Here is a 22670-nt window from a genome sequence, read left to right as displayed (position 1 = left end):
ATAGATTTAACAAACTATCCAATCACAAAACTGTATGAAAAAAAGAGAAATTGTAATTTGTGTATTACTTACCGGGTGGGAATGTTTGATTTGCATATGTGCAATGACAGCTCGTTGTGATGACAATTTGAGGTGATGTGACCTGTGTCATTTCAGTTGTTGATTTTGTATGCACTGTGAACATTGTTGATGGTTTTTGTGTCACTGGAGGTGTTGTTGTCAAAATTGATGATGTAACAAATGTTGTAGTTGGTGGTGTTTCTGTTCCTATGGGAGGTGGTGTTTCTGTGGATGGTGTTTTAGCAGTAACAGCAGTAGTAATTTTAGGTGATATAGGTGTTGGTGGAGCAGCAGTTGTAGTAGCTGTTGATGGTGTTTCTGTTCCTATGGGAGGTGATGTTTCTGTAGATGGTGTTTTAGCAGTAATAGCAGTGGTAGGAATTTTAGGTGATGTAGGTGTTGGTGGAACGCCAGTTGTAGTAGCTGATGGTGTTTCTGTTCGTACTGGAGGTGGTGTTTCTGTTCCTATGGGAGGCGGTGATTCTGTAGATGGTGTTTCAGCAGTAACAGCAGTAGTAATTTCAGGTGATATAGGTGTTGGTGGAAAAGCAGTTGTAGTAGCTGTTGATGGTGTTTCTGTTCCTATGGGAGGTGGTGTTTCTGTAGATGGTGTTTCAGCAGTAACAGCAGTAGTAATTACAGGTAATGTAGGTGTCGGTGGAGCAGCAGTTGTAGTAGCTGTTGATGGCGTTTCTGTTCCTATGGGAGGTGGTGTTTCTGTGGATGGTGTTTCAGCAGTAACAGCAGTAGTAGAAATTTGTGGTGCTGTAGGTGTCGGTGGAACAGCAGTTGTAGTAGCTGTTGATGGTGTTTCTGTTCGTACTGGAGGTGGTGTTTCTGTTCCTATGGGAGGTGGTGTTTCTGTGGATGGTGTTTCAGCAGTAACAGCAGTAGTAGAAATTTGTGGTGCTGTAGGTGTCGGTGGAACAGCAGTTGTAGTAACTGTTGATGGTGTTTCTGTTCCTATGGGAGGTGGTGTTTCTGTAGATGGTGTTTCAGCAGTAACAGCAGTAGTAATTACAGGTAATGTAGGTGTTGGTGGAACAGCAGTTGTAGTAGCTGTTGATGGCGTTTCTGTTCCTATGGGAGGTGGTGTTTCTGTAGATGGTGTTTCAGCAGTAACAGCAGTAGTAATTTCAGGTGATATAGGTGTTGGTGGAACAGCAGTTGTAGTAGCTGTTGATGGTGTTTCTGTTCCTATGGGAGGTGGTGATTCTGTGGATGGTGTTTCAGCAGTAACAGCAGTGGTAGGAATTTCTGGTGATGTAGGTGTTGGTGGAACAGCAGTTGTAGTAGCTGTTGATGGTGTTTCTGTTCGTACTGGAGGTGGTGTTTCTGTAGATGGTGTTTCAGCAGTAACAGCAGTAGTAATTTCAGGTGATATAGGTGTTGGTGGAGCAGCAGTTGTAGTAGCTGTTGATGGTGTTTCTGTTTTTACTGGAGGTGGTGTTTCTGTTCCTATGGGAGGTGGTGTTTCTGTAGATGGTGTTTCAGCAGTAACAGCAGTAGTAGACATTTGTGGTGCTGTAGGTGTCGGTGGAACAGCAGTTGTAGTAGCTGTTGATGGTGTTTCTGTTCCTATGGGAGGTCGTGATTCTGTAGATGGTGTTTCAGTGGTAACAGCAGTAGTAATTACAGGTACTGTAGGTGTTGGTGGAACAGCAGTTGTAGTAGCTGTTGATGGTGTTTCTGTTCCTATGGGAGGTGGTGATTCTGTGGATGGTGTTTCAGCAGTAACAGCAGTGGTAGAAATTTTAGGTGATATAGGTGTTGGTGGAACAGCAGTTGTAGTAGCTGTTGATGGTGTTTCTGTTCCTATGGGAGGTGGTGATTCTGTAGATGGTGTTTCAGCAGTAACAGCAGTAGTAATTACAGGTAATGTAGGTGTTGGTGGAACAGCAGTTGTAGTAGCTGTTGATGGTGTTTCTGTTCCTATGGGAGTTGGTGTTTCTGTAGATGGTGTTTCAGCAGTAACAGCAGTAGTAATTACAGGTACTGTAGGTGTTGGTGGAACAGCAGTTGTAGTAGCTGTTGATGGCGTTTCTGTTCGTACTGGAGGTGGTGTTTCTGTTCCTATGGGAGGTGGTGTTTCTGTGGATGGTGTTTCAGCAGTAACAGCAGTAGTAGAAATTTGTGGTGCTGTAGGTGTCGGTGGAACAGCAGTTGTAGTAGCTGTTGATGGTGTTTCTGTTTGTACCGGCGGTGGTGTTTCTGTTCCTATGGGAGGTGGTGTTTCTGTGGATGGTGTTTCAGCAGTAACAGCAGTAGTAGAAATTTGTGGCGCTGTAGGTGTCGGTGGAACAGCAGTTGTAGTAGCTGTTGATGGTGTTTCTGTTCGTACCGGAGGTGGTGTTTCTGTTCCTATGGGAGGTGGTGTTTCTGTGGATGGTGTTTCAGCAGTAACAGCAGTAGTAATTACAGGTAATGTAGGTGTTGGTGGAACAGCAGTTGTAGTAGCTGTTGATGGTGTTTCTGTTCCTATGGGAGGTGGTGATTCTGTAGATGGTGTTTCAGCAGTAACAGCAGTAGTAATTACAGGTAATGTAGGTGTTGGTGGAACAGCAGTTGTAGTAGCTGTTGATGGTGTCTCTGTTCCTATGGGAGGTGGTGATTCTGTAGATGGTGTTTCAGCAGTAAAAGCAGTAGTAATTACAGGTACTGTAGGTGTTGGTGGTACAGCAGTTGTAGTAGCTGTTGATGGTGTTTCTGTTCGTACTGGAGGTGGTGTTTCTGTAGATGGTGTTTCAGCGGTAACAGCAGTAGTAATTACAGGTACTGTAGGTGTTGGTGGAACAGCAGTTGTAGTAGCTGTTGATGGTGTTTCTGTTCTAATGGGAGGTGGTGATTCTGTGGATGGTGTTTCAGCAGTAACAGCAGTGGTAGAAATTTCTGGTGATGTAGGTGTTGGTGGAACAGCAGTTGTAGTAGCTGTTGATGGTGTTTCTGTTCCTATGGGAGGTGGTGTTTCTGTAGATGGTGTTTCAGCAGTAACAGCAGTAGTAATTACAGGTAATGTAGGTGTTGGTGGAACAGCAGTTGTAGTAGCTGTTGATGGTGTTTCTGTTCGTACTGGAGGTGTTGTTTCTGTTCCTATGGGAGGTGGTGTTTCTGTGGATGGTGTTTCAGCAGTAACAGCAGTAGTAGAAATTTGTGGTGCTGTAGGTGTCGGTGGAACAGCAGTTGTAGTAGCTGTTGATGGTGTTTCTGTTCCTATGGGAGGTGGTGTTTCTGTGGATGGTGTTTCAGCAGTAACAGCTGTAGTAGAAATTTGTGGTGCTGTAGGTGTCGGTGGAACAGCAGTTGTAGTAGCTGTTGATGGTGTTTCTGTTCGTACTGGAGGTGGTGTTTCTGTTCCTATGGGAGGTGGTGTTTCTGTGGATGGTGTTTCAGCAGTAACAGCAGTAGTAGAAATTTGTGGTGCTGTAGGTGTCGGTGGAACAGCAGTTGTAGTAACTGTTGATGGTGTTTCTGTTCGTACTGGAGGTGGTGTTTCTGTTCCTATGGGAGGTGGTGTTTCTGTAGATGGTGTTTCAGCGGTAACAGCAGTAGTAATTACAGGTAATGTAGGTGTTGGTGGAACAGCAGTTGTAGTAGCTGTTGATGGTGTTTCTGTTCCTATGGGAGGTGGTGATTCTGTGGATGGTGTTTCAGCAGTAACAGCAGTGGTAGAAATTTCTGGTGATGTAGGTGTTGGTGGAACAGCAGTTGTAGTAGCTGTTGATGGCGTTTCTGTTCCTATGGGAGGTGGTGATTCTGTAGATGGTGTTTCAGCAGTAACAGCAGTAGTAATTACAGGTACTGTAGGTGTTGGTGGAACAGCAGTTGTAGTAGCTGTTGATGGTGTTTCTGTTCCTATGGGAGGTGGTGATTCTGTGGATGGTGTTTCAGCAGTAACAGCAGTGGTAGAAATTTCTGGTGATGTAGGTGTTGGTGGAACAGCAGTTGTAGTAGCTGTTGATGGCGTTTCTGTTCCTATGGGAGGTGGTGATTCTGTAGATGGTGTTTCAGCAGTAACAGCAGTAGTAATTACAGGTAATGTAGGTGTTGGTGGAACAGCAGTTGTAGTAGCTGTTGATGGCGTTTCTGTTCCTATGGGAGGTGGTGATTCTGTAGATGGTGTTTCAGCAGTAACAGCAGTAGTAATTACAGGTAATGTAGGTGTTGGTGGAACAGCAGTTGTAGTAGCTGTTGATGGTGTTTCTGTTCGTACTGGAGGTGGTGTTTCTGTTCCTATGGGAGGTGGTGTTTCTGTAGATGGTGTTTCAGCGGTAACAGCAGTAGTAATTACAGGTAATGTAGGTGTTGGTGGAACAGCAGTTGTAGTAGCTGTTGATGGTGTTTCTGTTCCTATGGGAGGTGGTGATTCTGTGGATGGTGTTTCAGCAGTAACAGCAGTGGTAGAAATTTCTGGTGATGTAGGTGTTGGTGGAACAGCAGTTGTAGTAGCTGTTGATGGCGTTTCTGTTCCTATGGGAGGTGGTGATTCTGTAGATGGTGTTTCAGCAGTAACAGCAGTAGTAATTACAGGTAATGTAGGTGTTGGTGGAACAGCAGTTGTAGTAGCTGTTGATGGTGTTTCTGTTCGTACTGGAGGTGGTGTTTCTGTTCCTATGGGAGGTGGTGTTTCTGTGGATGGTGTTTCAGCAGTAACAGCAGTAGTAATTACAGGTACTGTAGGTGTTGGTGGTACAGCAGTTGTAGTAGCTGTTGATGGTGTTTCTGTTCGTACTGGAGGTGGTGTTTCTGTAGATGGTGTTTCAGCGGTAACAGCAGTAGTAATTACAGGTACTGTAGGTGTTGGTGGAACAGCAGTTGTAGTAGCTGTTGATGGTGTTTCTGTTCTAATGGGAGGTGGTGATTCTGTGGATGGTGTTTCAGCAGTAACAGCAGTGGTAGAAATTTCTGGTGATGTAGGTGTTGGTGGAACAGCAGTTGTAGTAGCTGTTGATGGTGTTTCTGTTCCTATGGGAGGCGGTGTTTCTGTAGATGGTGTTTCAGCAGTAACAGCAGTAGTAATTACAGGTAATGTAGGTGTTGGTGGAACAGCAGTTGTAGTAGCTGTTGATGGTGTTTCTGTTCGTACTGGAGGTGGTGTTTCTGTTCCTATGGGAGGTGGTGTTTCTGTGGATGGTGTTTCAGCAGTAACAGCAGTAGTAGAAATTTGTGGTGCTGTAGGTGTCGGTGGAACAGCAGTTGTAGTAGCTGTTGATGGTGTTTCTGTTCCTATGGGAGGTGGTGTTTCTGTGGATGGTGTTTCAGCAGTAACAGCTGTAGTAGAAATTTGTGGTGCTGTAGGTGTCGGTGGAACAGCAGTTGTAGTAGCTGTTGATGGTGTTTCTGTTCGTACTGGAGGTGGTGTTTCTGTTCCTATGGGAGGTGGTGTTTCTGTGGATGGTGTTTCAGCAGTAACAGCAGTAGTAGAAATTTGTGGTGCTGTAGGTGTCGGTGGAACAGCAGTTGTAGTAACTGTTGATGGTGTTTCTGTTCGTACTGGAGGTGGTGTTTCTGTTCCTATGGGAGGTGGTGTTTCTGTAGATGGTGTTTCAGCGGTAACAGCAGTAGTAATTACAGGTAATGTAGGTGTTGGTGGAACAGCAGTTGTAGTAGCTGTTGATGGTGTTTCTGTTCCTATGGGAGGTGGTGATTCTGTGGATGGTGTTTCAGCAGTAACAGCAGTGGTAGAAATTTCTGGTGATGTAGGTGTTGGTGGAACAGCAGTTGTAGTAGCTGTTGATGGCGTTTCTGTTCCTATGGGAGGTGGTGATTCTGTAGATGGTGTTTCAGCAGTAACAGCAGTAGTAATTACAGGTACTGTAGGTGTTGGTGGAACAGCAGTTGTAGTAGCTGTTGATGGTGTTTCTGTTCCTATGGGAGGTGGTGATTCTGTGGATGGTGTTTCAGCAGTAACAGCAGTGGTAGAAATTTCTGGTGATGTAGGTGTTGGTGGAACAGCAGTTGTAGTAGCTGTTGATGGCGTTTCTGTTCCTATGGGAGGTGGTGATTCTGTAGATGGTGTTTCAGCAGTAACAGCAGTAGTAATTACAGGTAATGTAGGTGTTGGTGGAACAGCAGTTGTAGTAGCTGTTGATGGCGTTTCTGTTCCTATGGGAGGTGGTGATTCTGTAGATGGTGTTTCAGCAGTAACAGCAGTAGTAATTACAGGTAATGTAGGTGTTGGTGGAACAGCAGTTGTAGTAGCTGTTGATGGTGTTTCTGTTCGTACTGGAGGTGGTGTTTCTGTTCCTATGGGAGGTGGTGATTCTGTGGATGGTGTTTCAGCAGTAACAGCAGTGGTAGAAATTTCTGGTGATGTAGGTGTTGGTGGAACAGCAGTTGTAGTAGCTGTTGATGGCGTTTCTGTTCCTATGAGAGGTGGTGATTCTGTAGATGGTGTTTCAGCAGTAACAGCAGTAGTAATTACAGGTAATGTAGGTGTTGGTGGAATAGCAGTTGTTGTAGCTGTTGATGGTGTTTCTGTTCCTATGGGAGGTGGTGATTCTGTGGATGGTGTTTCAGCAGTAACAGCAGTGGTAGAAATTTCTGGTGATGTAGGTGTTGGTGGAACAGCAGTTGTAGTAGCTGTTGATGGCGTTTCTGTTCCTATGGGAGGTGGTGATTCTGTAGATGGTGTTTCAGCAGTAACAGCAGTAGTAATTACAGGTAATGTAGGTGTTGGTGGAACAGCAGTTGTAGTAGCTGTTGATGGTGTTTCTGTTCGTACTGGAGGTGGTGTTTCTGTTCCTATGGGAGGTGGTGTTTCTGTGGATGGTGTTTCAGCAGTAACAGCAGTAGTAGAAATTTGTGGTGCTGTAGGTGTCGGTGGAACAGCAGTTGTAGTAGCTGTTGATGGTGTTTCTGTTCGTACCGGAGGTGGTGTTTCTGTTCCTATGGGAGGTGGTGTTTCTGTGGATGGTGTTTCAGCAGTAACAGCAGTAGTAGAAATTTGTGGTGCTGTAGGTGTCGGTGGAACAGCAGTTGTAGTAGCTGTTGATGGTGTTTCTGTTCGTACCGGAGGTGGTGTTTCTGTTCCTATGGGAGGTGGTGTTTCTGTGGATGGTGTTTCAGCAGTAACAGCAGTAGTAGAAATTTGTGGTGCTGTAGGTGTTGGTGGAACAGCAGTTGTAGTAGCTGTTGATGGTGTTTCTGTTCGTACTGGAGGTGGTGTTTCTGTTCTTATGGGAGGTGGTGTTTCTGTGGATGGTGTTTCAGCAGTAACAGCAGTAGTAGAAATTTGTGGTGCTGTAGGTGTCGGTGGAACAGCAGTTGTAGTAGCTGTTGATGGTGTTTCTGTTCGTACTGGAGGTGGTGTTTCTGTTCCTATGGGAGGTGGTGTTTCTGTGGATGGTGTTTCGGCAGTAACAGCAGTGGTAGAAATTTCTGGTGATGTAGGTGTTGGTGGAACAGCAGTTGTAGTAGCTGTTGATGGCGTTTCTGTTCCTATGGGAGGTGGTGATTCTGTAGATGGTGTTTCAGCAGTAACAGCAGTAGTAATTACAGGTAATGTAGGTGTTGGTGGAACAGCAGTTGTAGTAGCTGTTGATGGTGTTTCTGTTCCTATGGGAAGTGGTGTTTCTGTAGATGGTGTTTCAGCAGTAACAGCAGTAGTAATTTCAGGTGATATAGGTGTTGGTGGTACAGCAGTTGTAGTAGCTGTTGATGGTGTTTCTGTTCCTATGGGAGGTGGTGTTTCTGTGGATGGTGTTTCAGCAGTAACTGCAGTAGTAGAAATTTGTGGTGCTGTAGGTGTCGGTGGAACAGCAGTTGTAGTAGCTGTTGATGGTGTTTCTGTTCGTACTGGAGGTGGTGTTTCTGTAGATGGTGTTTCAGCAGTAACAGCAGTAGTAATTACAGGTACTGTAGGTGTTGGTGGAACAGCAGTTGTAGTAGCTGTTGATGGCGTTTCTGTTCCTATTGGAGGTGGTGATTCTGTAGATGGTGTTTCAGCAGTAACAGCAGTAGTAATTACAGGTAATGTAGGTGTTGGTGGAACAGCAGTTGTAGTAGCTGTTGATGGTGTTTCTGTTCCTATGGGAGGTGGTGTTTCTGTAGATGGTGTTTCAGCAGTAACAGCAGTTGTAATTTCAGGTGATATAGGTGTTGGTGGAACAGCAGTTGTAGTAGCTGTTGATGGTGTTTCTGTTCCTATGGGAGGTGGTGATTCTGTGGATGGTGTTTCAGCAGTAACAGCAGTGGTAGAAATTTCTGGTGATGTAGGTGTTGGTGGAGCAGCAGTTGTAGTAGCTGTTGATGGTGTTTCTGTTCCTATGGGAGGTGGTGATTCTGTGGATGGTGTTTCAGCAGTAACAGCAGTGGTAGAAATTTCTGGTGATGTAGGTGTTGGTGGAGCAGCAGTTGTAGTAGCTGTTGATGGTGTTTCTGTTCCTATGGGAGGTGGTGATTCTGTGGATGGTGTTTCAGCAGTAACAGCAGTGGTAGAAATTTCTGGTGATGTAGGTGTTGGTGGAACAGCAGTTGTAGTAGCTGTTGATGGTGTTTCTGTTCGTACTGGAGGTGATGTTTCTGTTCCTATGGGAGGTGGTGTTTCTGTGGATGGTGTTTCAGCAGTAACTGCAGTAGTAGAAATTTGTGGTGCTGTAGGTGTCGGTGGAACAGCAGTTGTAGTAGCTGTTGATGGTGTTTCTGTTCGTACTGGAGGTGGTGTTTCTGTAGATGGTGTTTCAGCAGTAACAGCAGTAGTAATTACAGGTACTGTAGGTGTTGGTGGAACAGCAGTTGTAGTAGCTGTTGATGGCGTTTCTGTTCCTATGGGAGGTGGTGATTCTGTAGATGGTGTTTCAGCAGTAACAGCAGTAGTAATTTCAGGTGATATAGGTGTTGGTGGAACAGCAGTTGTAGTAGATGTTGATGGTGTTTCTGTTCCTATGGGAAGTGGTGATTCTGTGGATGGTGTTTCAGCAGTAACAGCAGTGGTAGAAATTTGTGGTGCTGTAGGTGTTGGTGGAACGGCAGTTGTAGTAGCTGTTGATGGTGTTTCTGTTCGTACTGGAGGTGGTGTTTCTGTTCCTATGGGAGGTGGTGATTCTGTAGATGGTGTTTCAGCAGTAATGGCAGTAGTAATTACAGGTAATGTAGGTGTTGGTGGAACAGCAGTTGTAGTAGCTGTTGATGGTGTTTCAGTTGGTACTGGAGGTGGTGTTTCTGTTCCTATGGGAGGTGGTGATTCTGTAGATGGTGTTTCAGCAGTAACAGCAGTAGTAATTACAGGTAATGTAGGTGTTGGTGGAACAGCAGTTGTAGTAGCTGTTGATGGCGTTTCTGTTCCTATGGGAGGTGGTGATTCTGTAGATGGTGTTTCAGCAGTAACAGCAGTAGTAATTACAGGTAATGTAGGTGTTGGTGGAACAGCAGTTGTAGTAGCTGTTGATGGTGTTTCTGTTCCTATGGGAGGTGGTGATTCTGTGGATGGTGTTTCAGCAGTAACAGCAGTGGTAGAAATTTGTGGTGCTGTAGGTGTTGGTGGAACAGCAGTTGTAGTAGCTGTTGATGGTGTTTCTGTTCCTATGGGAGGTGGTGATTCTGTAGATGGTGTTTCAGCAGTAACGGCAGTAGTAATTACAGGTAATGTAGGTGTTGGTGGAACAGCAGTTGTAGTAGCTGTTGATGGTGTTTCTGTTCCTATGGGAGGTGGTGATTCTGTGGATGGTGTTTCAGCAGTAACAGCAGTGGTAGAAATTTCTGGTGATGTAGGTGTTGGTGGAACAGCAGTTGTAGTAGCTGTTGATGGTGTTTCTGTTCCTATGGGAGGTGGTGATTCTGTGGATGGTGTTTCAGCAGTAACAGCAGTGGTAGAAATTTCTGGTGATGTAGGTGTTGGTGGAACAGCAGTTGTAGTAGCTGTTGATGGTGTTTCTGTTCGTACTGGAGGTGGTGTTTCTGTTCCTATGGGAGGTGGTGTTTCTGTGGATGGTGTTTCAGCAGTAACTGCAGTAGTAGAAATTTGTGGTGCTGTAGGTGTCGGTGGAACAGCAGTTGTAGTAGCTGTTGATGGTGTTTCTGTTCGTACTGGAGGTGGTGTTTCTGTAGATGGTCTTTCAGCAGTAACAGCAGTAGTAATTACAGGTACTGTAGGTGTTGGTGGAACAGCAGTTGTAGTAGCTGTTGATGGCGTTTCTGTTCCTATGGGAGGTGGTGTTTCTGTAGATGGTGTTTCAGCAGTAACAGCAGTAGTAATTTCAGGTGATATAGGTGTTGGTGGAACAGCAGTTGTAGTAGCTGTTGATGGTGTTTCTGTTCCTATGGGAGGTGGTGATTCTGTGGATGGTGTTTCAGCAGTAACAGCAGTGGTAGAAATTTGTGGTGCTGTAGGTGTTGGTGGAACAGCAGTTGTAGTAGCTGTTGATGGTGTTTCTGTTCGTACTGGAGGTGGTGTTTCTGTTCCTATGGGAGGTGGTGATTCTGTAGATGGTGTTTCAGCAGTAACGGCAGTAGTAATTACAGGTAATGTAGGTGTTGGTGGAACAGCAGTTGTAGTAGCTGTTGATGGTGTTTCAGTTCGTACTGGAGGTGGTGTTTCTGTTCCTATGGGAGGTGGTGATTCTGTAGATGGTGTTTCAGCAGTAAAAGCAGTAGTAATTACAGGTAATGTAGGTGTTGGTGGAACAGCAGTTGTAGTAGCTGTTGATGGCGTTTCTGTTCCTATGGGAGGTTGTGATACTGTAGATGGTGTTTCAGCAGTAACAGCAGTAGTAATTACAGGTAATGTAGGTGTTGGTGGAACAGCAGTTGTAGTAGCTGTTGATGGTGTTTCTGTTCGTACTGGAGGTGGTGTTTCTGTTCCTATGGGAGGTGGTGTTTCTGTGGATGGTGTTTCAGCAGTAATAGCAGTAGTAGAAATTTGTGGTGCAGTAGGTGTCGGTGGAACAGCAGTTGTAGTAGCTGTTGATGGTGTTTCTGTTCGTACTGGAGGTGGTGTTTCTGTAGATGGTGTTGCAGCGGTAACAGCAGTAGTAAAAGTTTCTGGTGATGTAGATGTCAATATCGAAACAGTTGAAGTAGCTGTTGAAGGCATTTCTGGTGTTGTTAGTGTTACTGTAGTAGGTGTAGAAGTAGAAGTCTTGGTAATCGTTATTGTAATTGTTGTTTTAGTAGTTTGTGGTGGAGTTGTGAAAGTGAATGGTGTAGTTGTTGTCATGCATTTTGTAATAGTTCTTATTATTGTGCTATTGGATCCACATACAGCAGTAAAACATGTTCCATTCCCATCTGTGGTATCGTACACCACTTCTCCAGTATTATATATCTTCCCATCATAGGTACACAGAGAAACACATTCTGCCTCTGTAACACATTTCCTGGTGTCCTCCCTCAAAAATGGCCTGTCTGAAGGACACTGAGGAAAACACCCTAGGAGAATAATAAAAGGACAGATGGAATAAACAAGAGACACGCATTTCTATTGACTCAATGTTTCTTGACTTTAGGAAAAAAATAATTCATATTAATAAAAAATATATTAATTCACTCATAATTGTACAGTTACTCTGCAGTTTGGGCTACATTTACCCCAAGTTTTAATTTAGTCAATTCTGCACAAAAGCCTGTTTTCAAAGGTTTAAAGACTAATTCATACCTTCTAGGAGAGGAATTTGATTAGAGCAGGTTCCTGATGGGTTTCTGCAAGTTTTCATGCAGGTCGATCCACAGGTTTTATAGTGCCACTCACATTCAGTTGGAGGGTTGTTGTAGTACTCACAGAATAATGCTGAAAGAACAACCAAGTCAGTCAGCCGTATGACAATGTTTATAGGACATAAAATAATAGAAGGTGATTTTGGGTAGGCCCAGGCAAAATCTGAGGGTGCACATTTTGTGTGGACTTTCTTCTGAATCCATTGAATACAATTTATAACAGTCTTGGGACTTACGGCAAATGCTTGGGCTCCGCCATGCTACACAAGCCCCTTTTTTACGGCATTCAGCAGCATAAGCTGCCACTGCAGTACAGAAACATTCACAGTCACCTCCGCTGTCACATGCACAGGTGTCCCTTACACAGGCATCATAGTATGGACCAGAATCCACCTAGAGACAGAAAAGTCAGTATAACTTTTTGGGTAAGCAGTTTTATGTGCTATTATTTCAGGCATAGAACCAACAATTTTCTGAATTCACAAAGTTTATCATTCTACATACCCGTGAATGGCATTCTGTAAAGACTGGGCTTGTGATGATGCTGCATTGTTTGATAGCCCAGGCACTCCGATGTGGATTTTTTTCACATGGGTTAATCAAGTTGCTCATTTCTGGGCAGCTGGGATTCACCTTCCAACTATTCCCAAATGCCACTGCATCAGTGACCTCTTCTCCATCATGCTTTACAAAGTCATTGTTTGCATTACCATCAAAGTTTCCACACAGTCCACACACCTTGCCCTGTCATAGAGATCACATGTAAGGTAAGTGGATGAACAGGGGAGTGTAAAGGATGATTGTGTGTTTGTGTATATAGGGGTAATGTTTACCTTAAATTTAGGATGGAGTTGTAGCATTAGACTCGTTTTATTGTCCCAAATTAAGTTCAAAAATCCTTTGACCTCTATGACATTGTATATCCCAGCAGTGTGGATTTGATATTGGTAATTGGTGCCATTGCTTTCAACAACTTTGATCCCATTCTCCTCAGATAAAATCATCTTGTATCTCTGCAAGATTTGAATAGTCAGTGTGTAATTACAGTTATCCATAAACAGCATAAATAATTAGAAATGTCTTATATGTTATGATGAAGTCAATAACAAAAATGAAACTTCATATTATACCTATTCATCCTCTTTTTCATATACAAGTTCTGCATAATTGTACATTTTAAAATACTATTATACTCAATCTGATTTTGAGCTATTAAATAACCTCACCCCAAAGAAAAGATTGATAGACTTGGAGCAAATGGTGCTGCTGCTGCCACAGGGAATGTTCTCAGTGACCAGGCGTAAAGAATATGGACTCTGGTCTTTATTGCAGTAATCCTAGAAGGGTTGCACAAATGAATCGTGTGTTAGGTCAGAATTGGACTTTTTTTTCTTCTTAAATTAGCCAAGAACCCAAATTGATAGAAAACATACATGGGCTAAGATGTGTTCACAGTCTCCGTGGAAAGAATATTTCTTGCCATCAAAAGTCATGAAATGACCGTCACCAAAGATGGTGCAGGTGCCATAACACTCTTTATCTGTACAAGTCCACATCCCATTTGTGCATGTGCTGAAATATAAGAGAGAAATTCACAGATTAACTCTTTAATGCACTGTGGTCACCACCTATTTTCTTTCTTCACTTTCATTTTGGGTGAGAATTAAATGTAGTAATCGTGTAATGTTTTGATAATTGCTTATTGTTTTGGGCAGAGAAAAAATAAGTGCTCACGTAGTGATGGTATAGTTGTAATTTCTCTACCTCTGCTATCAATGCTGACTCACCAGGTGTTACAGTCCTCTTGAACTTGCTGTCCAGGTGAATAAGTGACTCCATTATGGACACAGGGGCAGTCTTTACTCTCCACACACCCACCTTTCCCATCAGCCAGAAGGTCATCTGGACACATACACCCTGATACACACCCAGTGCTCACCTACATCCAAAACAAATCAAGAAGGTCCAGCAATGTTAATCCTCCTTTTCTTCATAGCTCTGCTTTTACAAATCTATTTGTGACAACCAAAAGATTATGGAAACTTTTGAAAGATGCCAGTTATGCTTTCACCATCCAAACTCACGCAGTTGTTTTGGTCTTGGTTCTGACATGTCCTTTGACATTCTGTCCCTTTTTTTCCAGGTTCATAATTTGAGCATTTGAAGAAGACCATTGGAGCCACACAGTCTACAAACACAACAGGCACATAGATAGGAAACTTGCATAATTCATTCTAGTGATAACTCAAATCTGATTTCCATTAGTCGGAATCTGACTCATGGAATTGCAGAATTAAGTTGCAAATTACCTTCTGGACTGGAGCAGTGCAATTTGCCAAGTTTACAGGTGCTGCAATATGACAGAATTGTACAAATCAGTAATTACTAATGGTCTTCAAGAGTTATCATTGGTATTCTCTCAACAAAGCATTGGGTGTGTAATGAGGAACTCATATACCATGCTACACCATCTATGTAGGATACTCCTGATGGCTCTATGACGTTGTTGTCTTTGTAACAAGGACACTGGTGAGCAGGTACACAGCTGCCTTCTTCATTAAGATATGTTCCCTCAGAACACACACAGCCGTCTACAGGTGTGAAGGACCCTTGACAGGTGTTATCTTCTTCACTGAGAGAGCGGCAAGTGCTGCCACAGCTAGTCACGCCGTAGGAGTACTTCATGTTTTCTGAACACTCAGATCCTGAGCAGAGATAAACACATTTTTATTATGATTCATTGTTTAATTTAATTCCAAATTAACAGAATTTGATTCAACTACATGAATTATATAGAATTGTACAAAGAAAAAGTTCTCACCACAGGGGTCCGAATCCATCCAGCCCTGGAGAATGACTCCTTTGGCAGCACATGCGTGGGCATAGGTGGACACGGCCGCACACATACACTTCCTAATATCTGTACACTTGCATGTGTCATAGACGCACCACTGCAAAGGAAGAAAACAAGATGCAATTATATGGCATTCATATACAGTTAATTTCAAAAGGGTTTTGTGCAAAAACACTCACTTGGAAGTAAATCTCAGGACATATTTCTGAATGACATGGGGCGAAGGTGCCATTTGGGTTTGTGAGGCGGGAACACCAGTCTTTAGCAAGTTTCTCTGAATGGAAAGAATAAAGACTTGACATAGTTCTGTAATATTTGCAACATCAACTATTGCATATATTGTTTTTTCTTCATTATTTTTGTATTGTTTTTTTCTTAATGTTTGTAGTATTATGTATACCTGTGTCCACACTCATGCTGCAGGGGTTGTCAAATGTGTTTTCCAGATCTGGACAGCTGTATGGGTTTTTCTTCCAAAAGTTGACAAAAGTTATTGGTGTGCCCTCTATGATGCCTGATTCTGTTTTAAAGTCATCTGTTTGGACATCATTATAGTTTCCACAAAGACCTGCAACGCGTAAGCAATGTGTACAATTAAAAATAGTGAATGATTTAAACAATGCCTGATCATTTTCACTCCTTTTTTACCTTCGGTAACAAAAATTGATTCTGATCACATTTTTTTTTGACAACTCACCACTCATTTTCCCTTTCTCTTCAGTGCTGGCTACAATATACAACTGCATGACTGGAGCCAACTGGATCTCTAGACGAAGACTCTTCATATCAGCAATAATGTAGGAGGATGAGGGCTGGAAGATGCTTACAAGACCTGGGACAACAAAATGGATGGTTAGGATACAAAACAACTAGTCAACAATGACTTTTGTTAATGCTAACATACAGGATATCTGCATTTTAAAAAATAAATGCTTGAGTTTTTCAGAGAAATGTATTTAATTATGTTTAATTTTATGTTGAACATGCTTATAATAGAACAATTCCCCATTTTGGACAACCAACCTATGCTAGTTGGAAGCTTTAATGGGCTGTTTCCATTCAGTGTCACAACTCCACTGGAGGAAAAACGAATCTGTTTTATACATAAAACAACAAAAAGAAAACATTATGATGTTTTTTAATTGAATCTTGGATGATTTTGCAGATTTTTTTTGTATAAAAGTAGTCAAGTCAAGTCAAATTTATTTATATAGCGCTTTTACAATTGGTAATTGTTTCAAAGCAGCTTTACATATTAGAAGCACAGAAAAAAGGGAAGTGGTTAAAAATAAGCTGTACAAACAAGCGTGGTAATATGTAACATATACAAGATGGTGCTACATTAAGCCAATGTCGGCTGACTCCCATGGGTGGAAAAAACCCCCTAAGAGAAAAACCCAGCGTGCTAGCACTGGAAAAAAAGTCCTAGGAGGGAAAAAAGTAGTGAAGTATGCAGTATGTTCTGTTCACTATGCTGAAAGCAAGTGTGCCATTCTGAACACAGCTACAATTAACTTGTGCCATTCTCCCAAAAAAAAGCATCTTGGTTATTAAATTAAGAAATTAAGAAAACATGCAACATTCATTAAAAATAGGACAGTTAAACCCAGTACTTACAGTGGTCCCCGAGAGGACAAGGGTAACTGAATTTAGACATGTGTCTGTTCGGGCCGGATCACACTTTGCCAGATTTCCCACAACAGCAATATCACTGTCATTAGAGTGCTGGGATAAAAAAAAGTAAAAGTGAAGACTTTATCTCGACCCTGACAGAAAACATCTATGGATCATCTGCTATCCTGACAGACCTTAGTAAGGATGTAGTCACAGTTGCCACTAAAGGTGAAGCTCTTTCCATCATAAGTGGTGACGTGAGACCCTCCCACAACAGAGCAGATTCCGGGACATTCCAGGTATGTACAGGTCCAGTGTCCCGCGGCACACATACTGACACAGAATTACATCAGTGTTAGCATGGGGAAATGTATAAAGCTGGCTCTAAAATATTAAAATTTAAATGTTACCATTTTTTACAAGCTTGTTTGTAAGACTCTCCCGATTGATATACTGCGCCATTGTGAACACATGGGCACTGGTTCACAGGAACACAGCCACTTTGACCAATGTCGTCTTCCACGGTGCCTTGATAAAAAGAAGGAATGATACCATTTATTATGAAGAAGAAAAAAAATACAGTGTCACAAGCCCATCTCTGTGTGAAATTACCTTCAGGGCAGAAACAGCCGTCCACACAGTGCTCTTTACACATTAGACTTGTGCCTGGATCTGAGCAGGTGTTCTTGCACGGACCACCACACTCCAGGTATTGCATGTTTAGAGGACATGACTTTGCTGCTCCACAGAATAAGACATTTAGTATATCGAACACACCGTACAGTATCGTGTCCAAATTGGTAGTGTATGTATATTGATTTTTATTCCACAAGCATATAACTAATTATACCCATACATTTTGAAAATTAATGTTCTAATGTTCAGTTCAATTCTGAGCTGTAAGTGATGTGGTGGTAATGGCATTTTATTCCCACTGATTTCTATGAATCTTCCAGAAATGATACTCACGACAGAGCTGGTCTGTTCTCCATGTTCCTGGTTTTCCTCCAGCATGTGTGCACTGTCGTGAAATTTCCGTCAATGTGTGGCAGAGACAGTCGTAATTGCCATAACATTTACACAGGTCGTTTACACAGGCTGTTTCAAATGAACCCATGTCCATCACATTGTGACAGTCACTAAACCCTGGACTGCTGAGATACTGCTGGCAAACACTTGCATGCTAAAAGGAAATAAGTTATTGAAAGCAATGTTTCAATTGGCAGATGAGGTAAAACAATATATATCAGAACAAAATCTGGTCAAATGATTATAAAACTCATGATTTATTTCTCATACCTGGTCACATTGATCCCCGGGTGGAAGTATAACATCCTCGCAGGATTCAGTTGGTGTGGACACCTTCCATCTGGCCGGACCTGAGGGGGATTTGGCTGGTTACATGTCATACTAATACTATGTATATATGGCTGTCAGGTGTTTGGATTCAAAAGCAAACTAGGTCAGTTGATCAAAACATCAGGTTTACCGTTTTCAGAAATATCATCATCCTTGTTGCCGTTGAAGTTTCCACAGAGTCCACAGGTCTGACCTTGGTACTTCTCTGCAAGTTCAATCTAGGGAACATCATTTAATAAGGTAATGTCAGTGATACAAATACAGTTTATTTTCTCAGAATTAGTCTGTCATGATGTTTATTTATGGCAGTACAAACACACTTAATAAAATCAACATTGAGCTGTCAGATACACACACAAAACCTGTTGGTTCACTGTGGCTTAATTAGATGATTAATATTTGCTTTATGATAAGTAGAACTGATATCCTGTTTGATGTTTAATTTTCCAAGTCTTTACTTGTTGTGTGCAAACAAATATAATGTCTTAAAGGGTGTGTCTGATTTCATTATAGGGTTCATCATGACTAATTCTGAAGAAGAACCTGCACGGAAACTCTCGTACACTTGGTCAGGTTTGCTTTGTTTTTCTTTAATGCTATCAACAGATTTCATCAAATCAGTTTTACGGTTTTCATTGGAACTCATTATCTCACAGATTCAATCACACATATTATAGTAACAGTATTTACGCAGCAAATCATACCAATATAGAGTTGTCTTCTTCCCAAAAGACAGTCAATCCATATTTGGAGATCTTAATACTTGTTTGGCTTCCTTCGATTTTAATTCCATTCTGATTGATTGGAATAGACACCCTGTAAGAAAAAAAGTTAAGAACACATTTGTATATAACTTTATATAATTGATTTTAGGTGCTGTCAGGGCATCATTTTTAATCAGCACTAATATTCAGTGTTGTCTCTTAATTAAAATGAGTTTACAAAAGCTGCACATTGCAGCAGTTACTCATGTAAAAAACTAAGTATATATCAACTCACGCTTGATCGTCCATCGTGACGTCGCCATTGGTGAGTTTGATGACTGCCCCCTCCAGCTTTATTGTGAATGTGCTAAAAGTGATTGAGTTATTTACAATCTCTCTTTGCATTTGGATGTTAAAATCAGAAGTCGTGGTGTCACACATCACCGCCAGAACGTAGTTGCACGTGTCTGGCACTTGAAAGAAATGACCATCAAATGTCTTGAAGTGGAAATTTCCCCATGTGCTGCAGATCGTGGAATGGTGATCGGGATTCGGTTCAGCTGAACCAAGAGATAAAGTTTATAAATATAAAAATCTGTACTTTTAGTGTGCAAAAATACACAATTTAGTTTTCTAAAGTGTATAAACTGATGCTGCACATGTACGTAAATTAAATTGTTTTTAAATACCTTTTGTTACCATCACGGTCGTCATAGTGGTGAACACTATATATAAAAGACAAAAAGGAAAAGTGTTTTCATATTTTATTAAAATTTATTCTCATACATGTTGCAATGCCTCATTATGGAGGGAATTGTTACACTTAAGAAATATTTGGTAACACTTTATTCTACAGTGTCATTGTTACATATGTTACATGCAGTTACTATAGTAATAACTATAAATTATGCATAATTAACCCTAAATCAAACCAACCCTAATCATAAACCTATAGTAAGTACATGTAGTTACTTAATATTACTCGGTACTTAAATGTATAATTACAGTGTAACAAAGACTCTGTAAAATGAAAGTGTCCGTGTTACAGTGTAATTACACATTTATGTACTGCCTGATAATTATTAGTAACTACATGTACTGTTACTATAGGGTTAGGATTAGGGTTAGATGCATGTAATAATGCATAATTTATAGTTATTACTACAGTAACTACATGTTACGTTTAACAAGGACACTAAAATAGTGGTACAAATATATTTACCCACTCAAATAAGAGTAAACCTCAAAGTACTAATGTGTTTGATGTATGAATATTTCTGAACATGTACTTTGTATGTCCTGAATAATGTGTGTTTATAGTAAGTTAAAGTGCTATATTCATCATAATTATTACTTTATTCATAATTAGATGCATAATTAGAAAGAATGTAAATTACATGTTTAAAAGACTGAAATTTTAAATTTTCTATTGCATAAATAGTGTTGCAATTGTCACTGACCTTATGAAAAGTTATGATTTATTATCATTCATATTAAATTAAGTTTTTTTTATGTCAAATGTTATATTTTGTCATTCAGAGAAAAATACGGTAACACTTTATTTTACTGTGTCATTGTTACATTTTACATTACTATAGTAATAACTATAAATTATGCATAATTACATGCAATTAACCCTAAACCAAAGCAAACCCTAAACCTATAGTAAGTACATGTAGTTACTTAATATTAGTACTTAAATGTATAATTACAGCATAACAAAGACACCGTAAAATAAACTGTAATACATATTAGGTTGTATTTTTATTACCTCACTATTTTTCTAACTTATTTTTTATTGATGACAAATTTAAACCTAAATACTTTGATACATCATTTTGTTAAATATATTTGTATTTACTTTTCAAAGTTTTAAGGCTTACTTGTTGTGGACCGTGAGATCTATTAATGAATTTGTGACATTGCAAAACTTTGCAATCAGTATGTCTCATATAATACATACATGTAAACACAATTCAATATTTACCTGGTGTTGTTGTTGGCGACCAGGTAAAGTCCATAGGATCCGTAATGCTGTCCCCATAATCTAGCATGAAGTCTATAAGCATAGAAAGGCAAATGTTTATACAATATTTTGAATGTTTTTTTTAAGAATTTTGAGCTTTTCTTACATTTTTTGGTCTTTTTTTTTCAGTTGTAGTATGCTTACCTGATTGTACGGACTGCAGCCCGACCATTACGATGACCCATCTCAACATCCACATCTGGGACATCCTCACAGTCCCCATGGAGACAACGTCCATCCTCAAGAGCTAATGTGAGCTGTCTGTCAGAACTTGTCCTTTTATAATGGCCATTAGTTTGCTTTGGAGGGATGTAGTTTGTGATCAGAGGGTGGGCCCATGGCTTGAATTTGGCCTTGGGCTTGGTAGAAACTTGGAACAAATAAATATTTAATGTCTTCTTTGGTGTTTGAGATTAAACAAACTGTATCTGAATTATGAGAACATTCAGTCACACAATGATTCATTTTTCACTTGTTTGAATTGGGCTGTACAAGGATGTGACTCTTGACTCACAATAATGAAATTTAATTTAATTTAGCTATTTAATTGATTTAAGTGTCTAAGAAAAATTTGCTAGTGCACTGTTTTTACTATTTTTGGTCAAATTCAGTCTTTCTGCTGTTCTAATAACAGAATAGCTGAGACCCTTTACAATAAGGATTCATTTGTTAAATTAGTGAGCTACATCAGTTAACCTGAACTTGTTAGTTCATTTATTAGAAAAAATAATGAGAACAAAGGTAAATAAAGCTGCAAGAAATAAGTATATGGCCAAGCACACCATAGTCTTAAATGACAAACATTTTATTGAATATAGCATACCTAATAATGACTTTGGGCAAGTGGGATTAAAAGCCACAAGTATAATTAGTTATAACATCATATAATTGTTAAAGGATTAGTTCACTTCAGAATTCAAATTTCCTGATAATTTACTCACCCCCATGTCATCCAAAATGTTCATGTCTTTCTTTCTTCAGTCGAAAAGAAATGAAGGTTTTTGAGGAAAACATTCCAGGATTTTTCTCCATACAGTGGACTTCAACAGGGCTCAACGAGTTGAAGGTCAAAATTTCAGTTTAAATACAGCTTCAAAGGGCTCTACATGATCCCAGATGAGGAATTAGGGTCTTATCTAGGGAATCGATTGGTCATTTTCTAAAAAAAAATAAATAAAAAATTGATATACTCTTTAACCACAAATGCTCATCTTGCACTGCTCAGTGATGCGCAACCCATTACATTGTCACTACGAAAAGTCACTCAGGCAGAAGTACCGCGGTAGGAAGAAAAACTCAAAATCATCCAAAATCATTGTTTTACCTTTTTTTTTTTTTTTTTTTTTTTTTTTTTGTGTAAGCCGTTTGGCTTAGTCTTTGCATTTGTAAACACTTGCTTGGTACTTTTGCTTACATCACGTGTTACCTTTCCAACATGATTACGTAATGCATGGCGCATCGCAGAGCTAGTGCAAGATGAGCGTATGTGGTTAAAATGTACATAAAAGTATATTTTCATTTTTTTTTTAAGAAAATGACTGTTTGTTACACTAGATAAGACCCTTATTCCTCAAATACCTTAATTTATTTTCGACTGCAGAAAGAAACATCTTGGATGACATGGGGGTGAGTAAATTATCAGGAAATTTTAATTCTGATGTGAACTAATCCTTTAATAACATTTGATCAATTAGTTGTGCTGTCATCAAATTAAGAAAGTCGTCAAGGCATTCATTACCATAACAAATCAAACTGTTGCCTTGACTCTGCATGACTCTGAAGAAAGTAAGGAGCCCAGGCTCACAACAATTTAACAAATTAAGGAAAATGTATATTTTTATACATTTTGTTCCAATATTTTTTAAACCTCTTGGTGGCACTGCCCCATTTTTTTTCAGGTACATTTGGGGCATGATTCAGATGATATGTACCAAGTTTCATCCCAATGCCCCAAAGCGTTGGTAAAATACAACGTTTTTTTCATGGCAAAACTCAAAAGCAATATGGCTGACTTAGGAACACTCACTCAAAAAAATGATTTTTTGATGCTGTTCACTTTATTTAAACAATTTATTTTGATTCAACACCATTGTATCAGGTTTCTGGTTTAAATGTGATTGATTCATGTTAAAGGGTTACTTCAGGATTTAGCATTAAGCTTTGTATTAGTAGAATACTACTAGTATTTTCGAATTACCGTGCTTTCCCCCTTCATATCAGCCCGAGATGAGAGATTTATGCATTTTTATTCTGTAAAAAAGCCTCCGATGACGCAAAAATCGTCATTTTGCGTCATCTGAGGCTTTTTTGGCCAGAGGCTTAAAACTACAGCCAGTAATAGCAGGTAGTTCCGCATTTTTTCACCACGCCCATACATATGCGCGTTTGAGGTTACTCACGGACA

General features: G+C 40.5%; 1 protein-coding gene across 1 annotated transcript in view; it reads right to left on the bottom strand.

Annotated features, from left to right (window-relative positions):
• LOC137015608 (mucin-2-like) overlaps positions 1-20504 on the bottom strand; it is a 29158-nt gene extending 8654 nt beyond the window's left edge. Inside the window, exons 1-28 of the mRNA XM_067380658.1 lie at positions 20411-20504; positions 20228-20299; positions 18930-18965; positions 18536-18800; positions 18241-18352; positions 17667-17754; positions 17477-17556; positions 17147-17360; positions 16790-16915; positions 16588-16705; positions 16372-16510; positions 16181-16288; positions 15587-15656; positions 15261-15395; positions 14964-15131; positions 14743-14837; positions 14531-14660; positions 14168-14414; positions 14019-14059; positions 13794-13897; positions 13497-13648; positions 13143-13281; positions 12936-13046; positions 12543-12722; positions 12214-12453; positions 11946-12102; positions 11651-11782; positions 73-11424 (exon numbers count right to left, since the gene is read on the bottom strand). Coding sequence (XP_067236759.1) covers positions 73-11424; positions 11651-11782; positions 11946-12102; positions 12214-12453; positions 12543-12722; positions 12936-13046; positions 13143-13281; positions 13497-13648; positions 13794-13897; positions 14019-14059; positions 14168-14414; positions 14531-14660; positions 14743-14837; positions 14964-15131; positions 15261-15395; positions 15587-15656; positions 16181-16288; positions 16372-16510; positions 16588-16705; positions 16790-16915; positions 17147-17360; positions 17477-17556; positions 17667-17754; positions 18241-18352; positions 18536-18800; positions 18930-18965; positions 20228-20299; positions 20411-20504 — 14905 coding nt within the window. The remainder of the gene's footprint in view (positions 1-72; positions 11425-11650; positions 11783-11945; positions 12103-12213; positions 12454-12542; positions 12723-12935; positions 13047-13142; positions 13282-13496; positions 13649-13793; positions 13898-14018; positions 14060-14167; positions 14415-14530; positions 14661-14742; positions 14838-14963; positions 15132-15260; positions 15396-15586; positions 15657-16180; positions 16289-16371; positions 16511-16587; positions 16706-16789; positions 16916-17146; positions 17361-17476; positions 17557-17666; positions 17755-18240; positions 18353-18535; positions 18801-18929; positions 18966-20227; positions 20300-20410) is intronic.
• Between the last annotated feature and the right edge of the window lie 2166 nt (positions 20505-22670).

Source organism: Chanodichthys erythropterus, chromosome 24, assembly GCF_024489055.1.
Source record: "Chanodichthys erythropterus isolate Z2021 chromosome 24, ASM2448905v1, whole genome shotgun sequence".
NCBI lineage: Eukaryota > Metazoa > Chordata > Actinopteri > Cypriniformes > Xenocyprididae > Chanodichthys > Chanodichthys erythropterus.
This window is presented reverse-complemented; position numbering and strand designations above follow the sequence as displayed.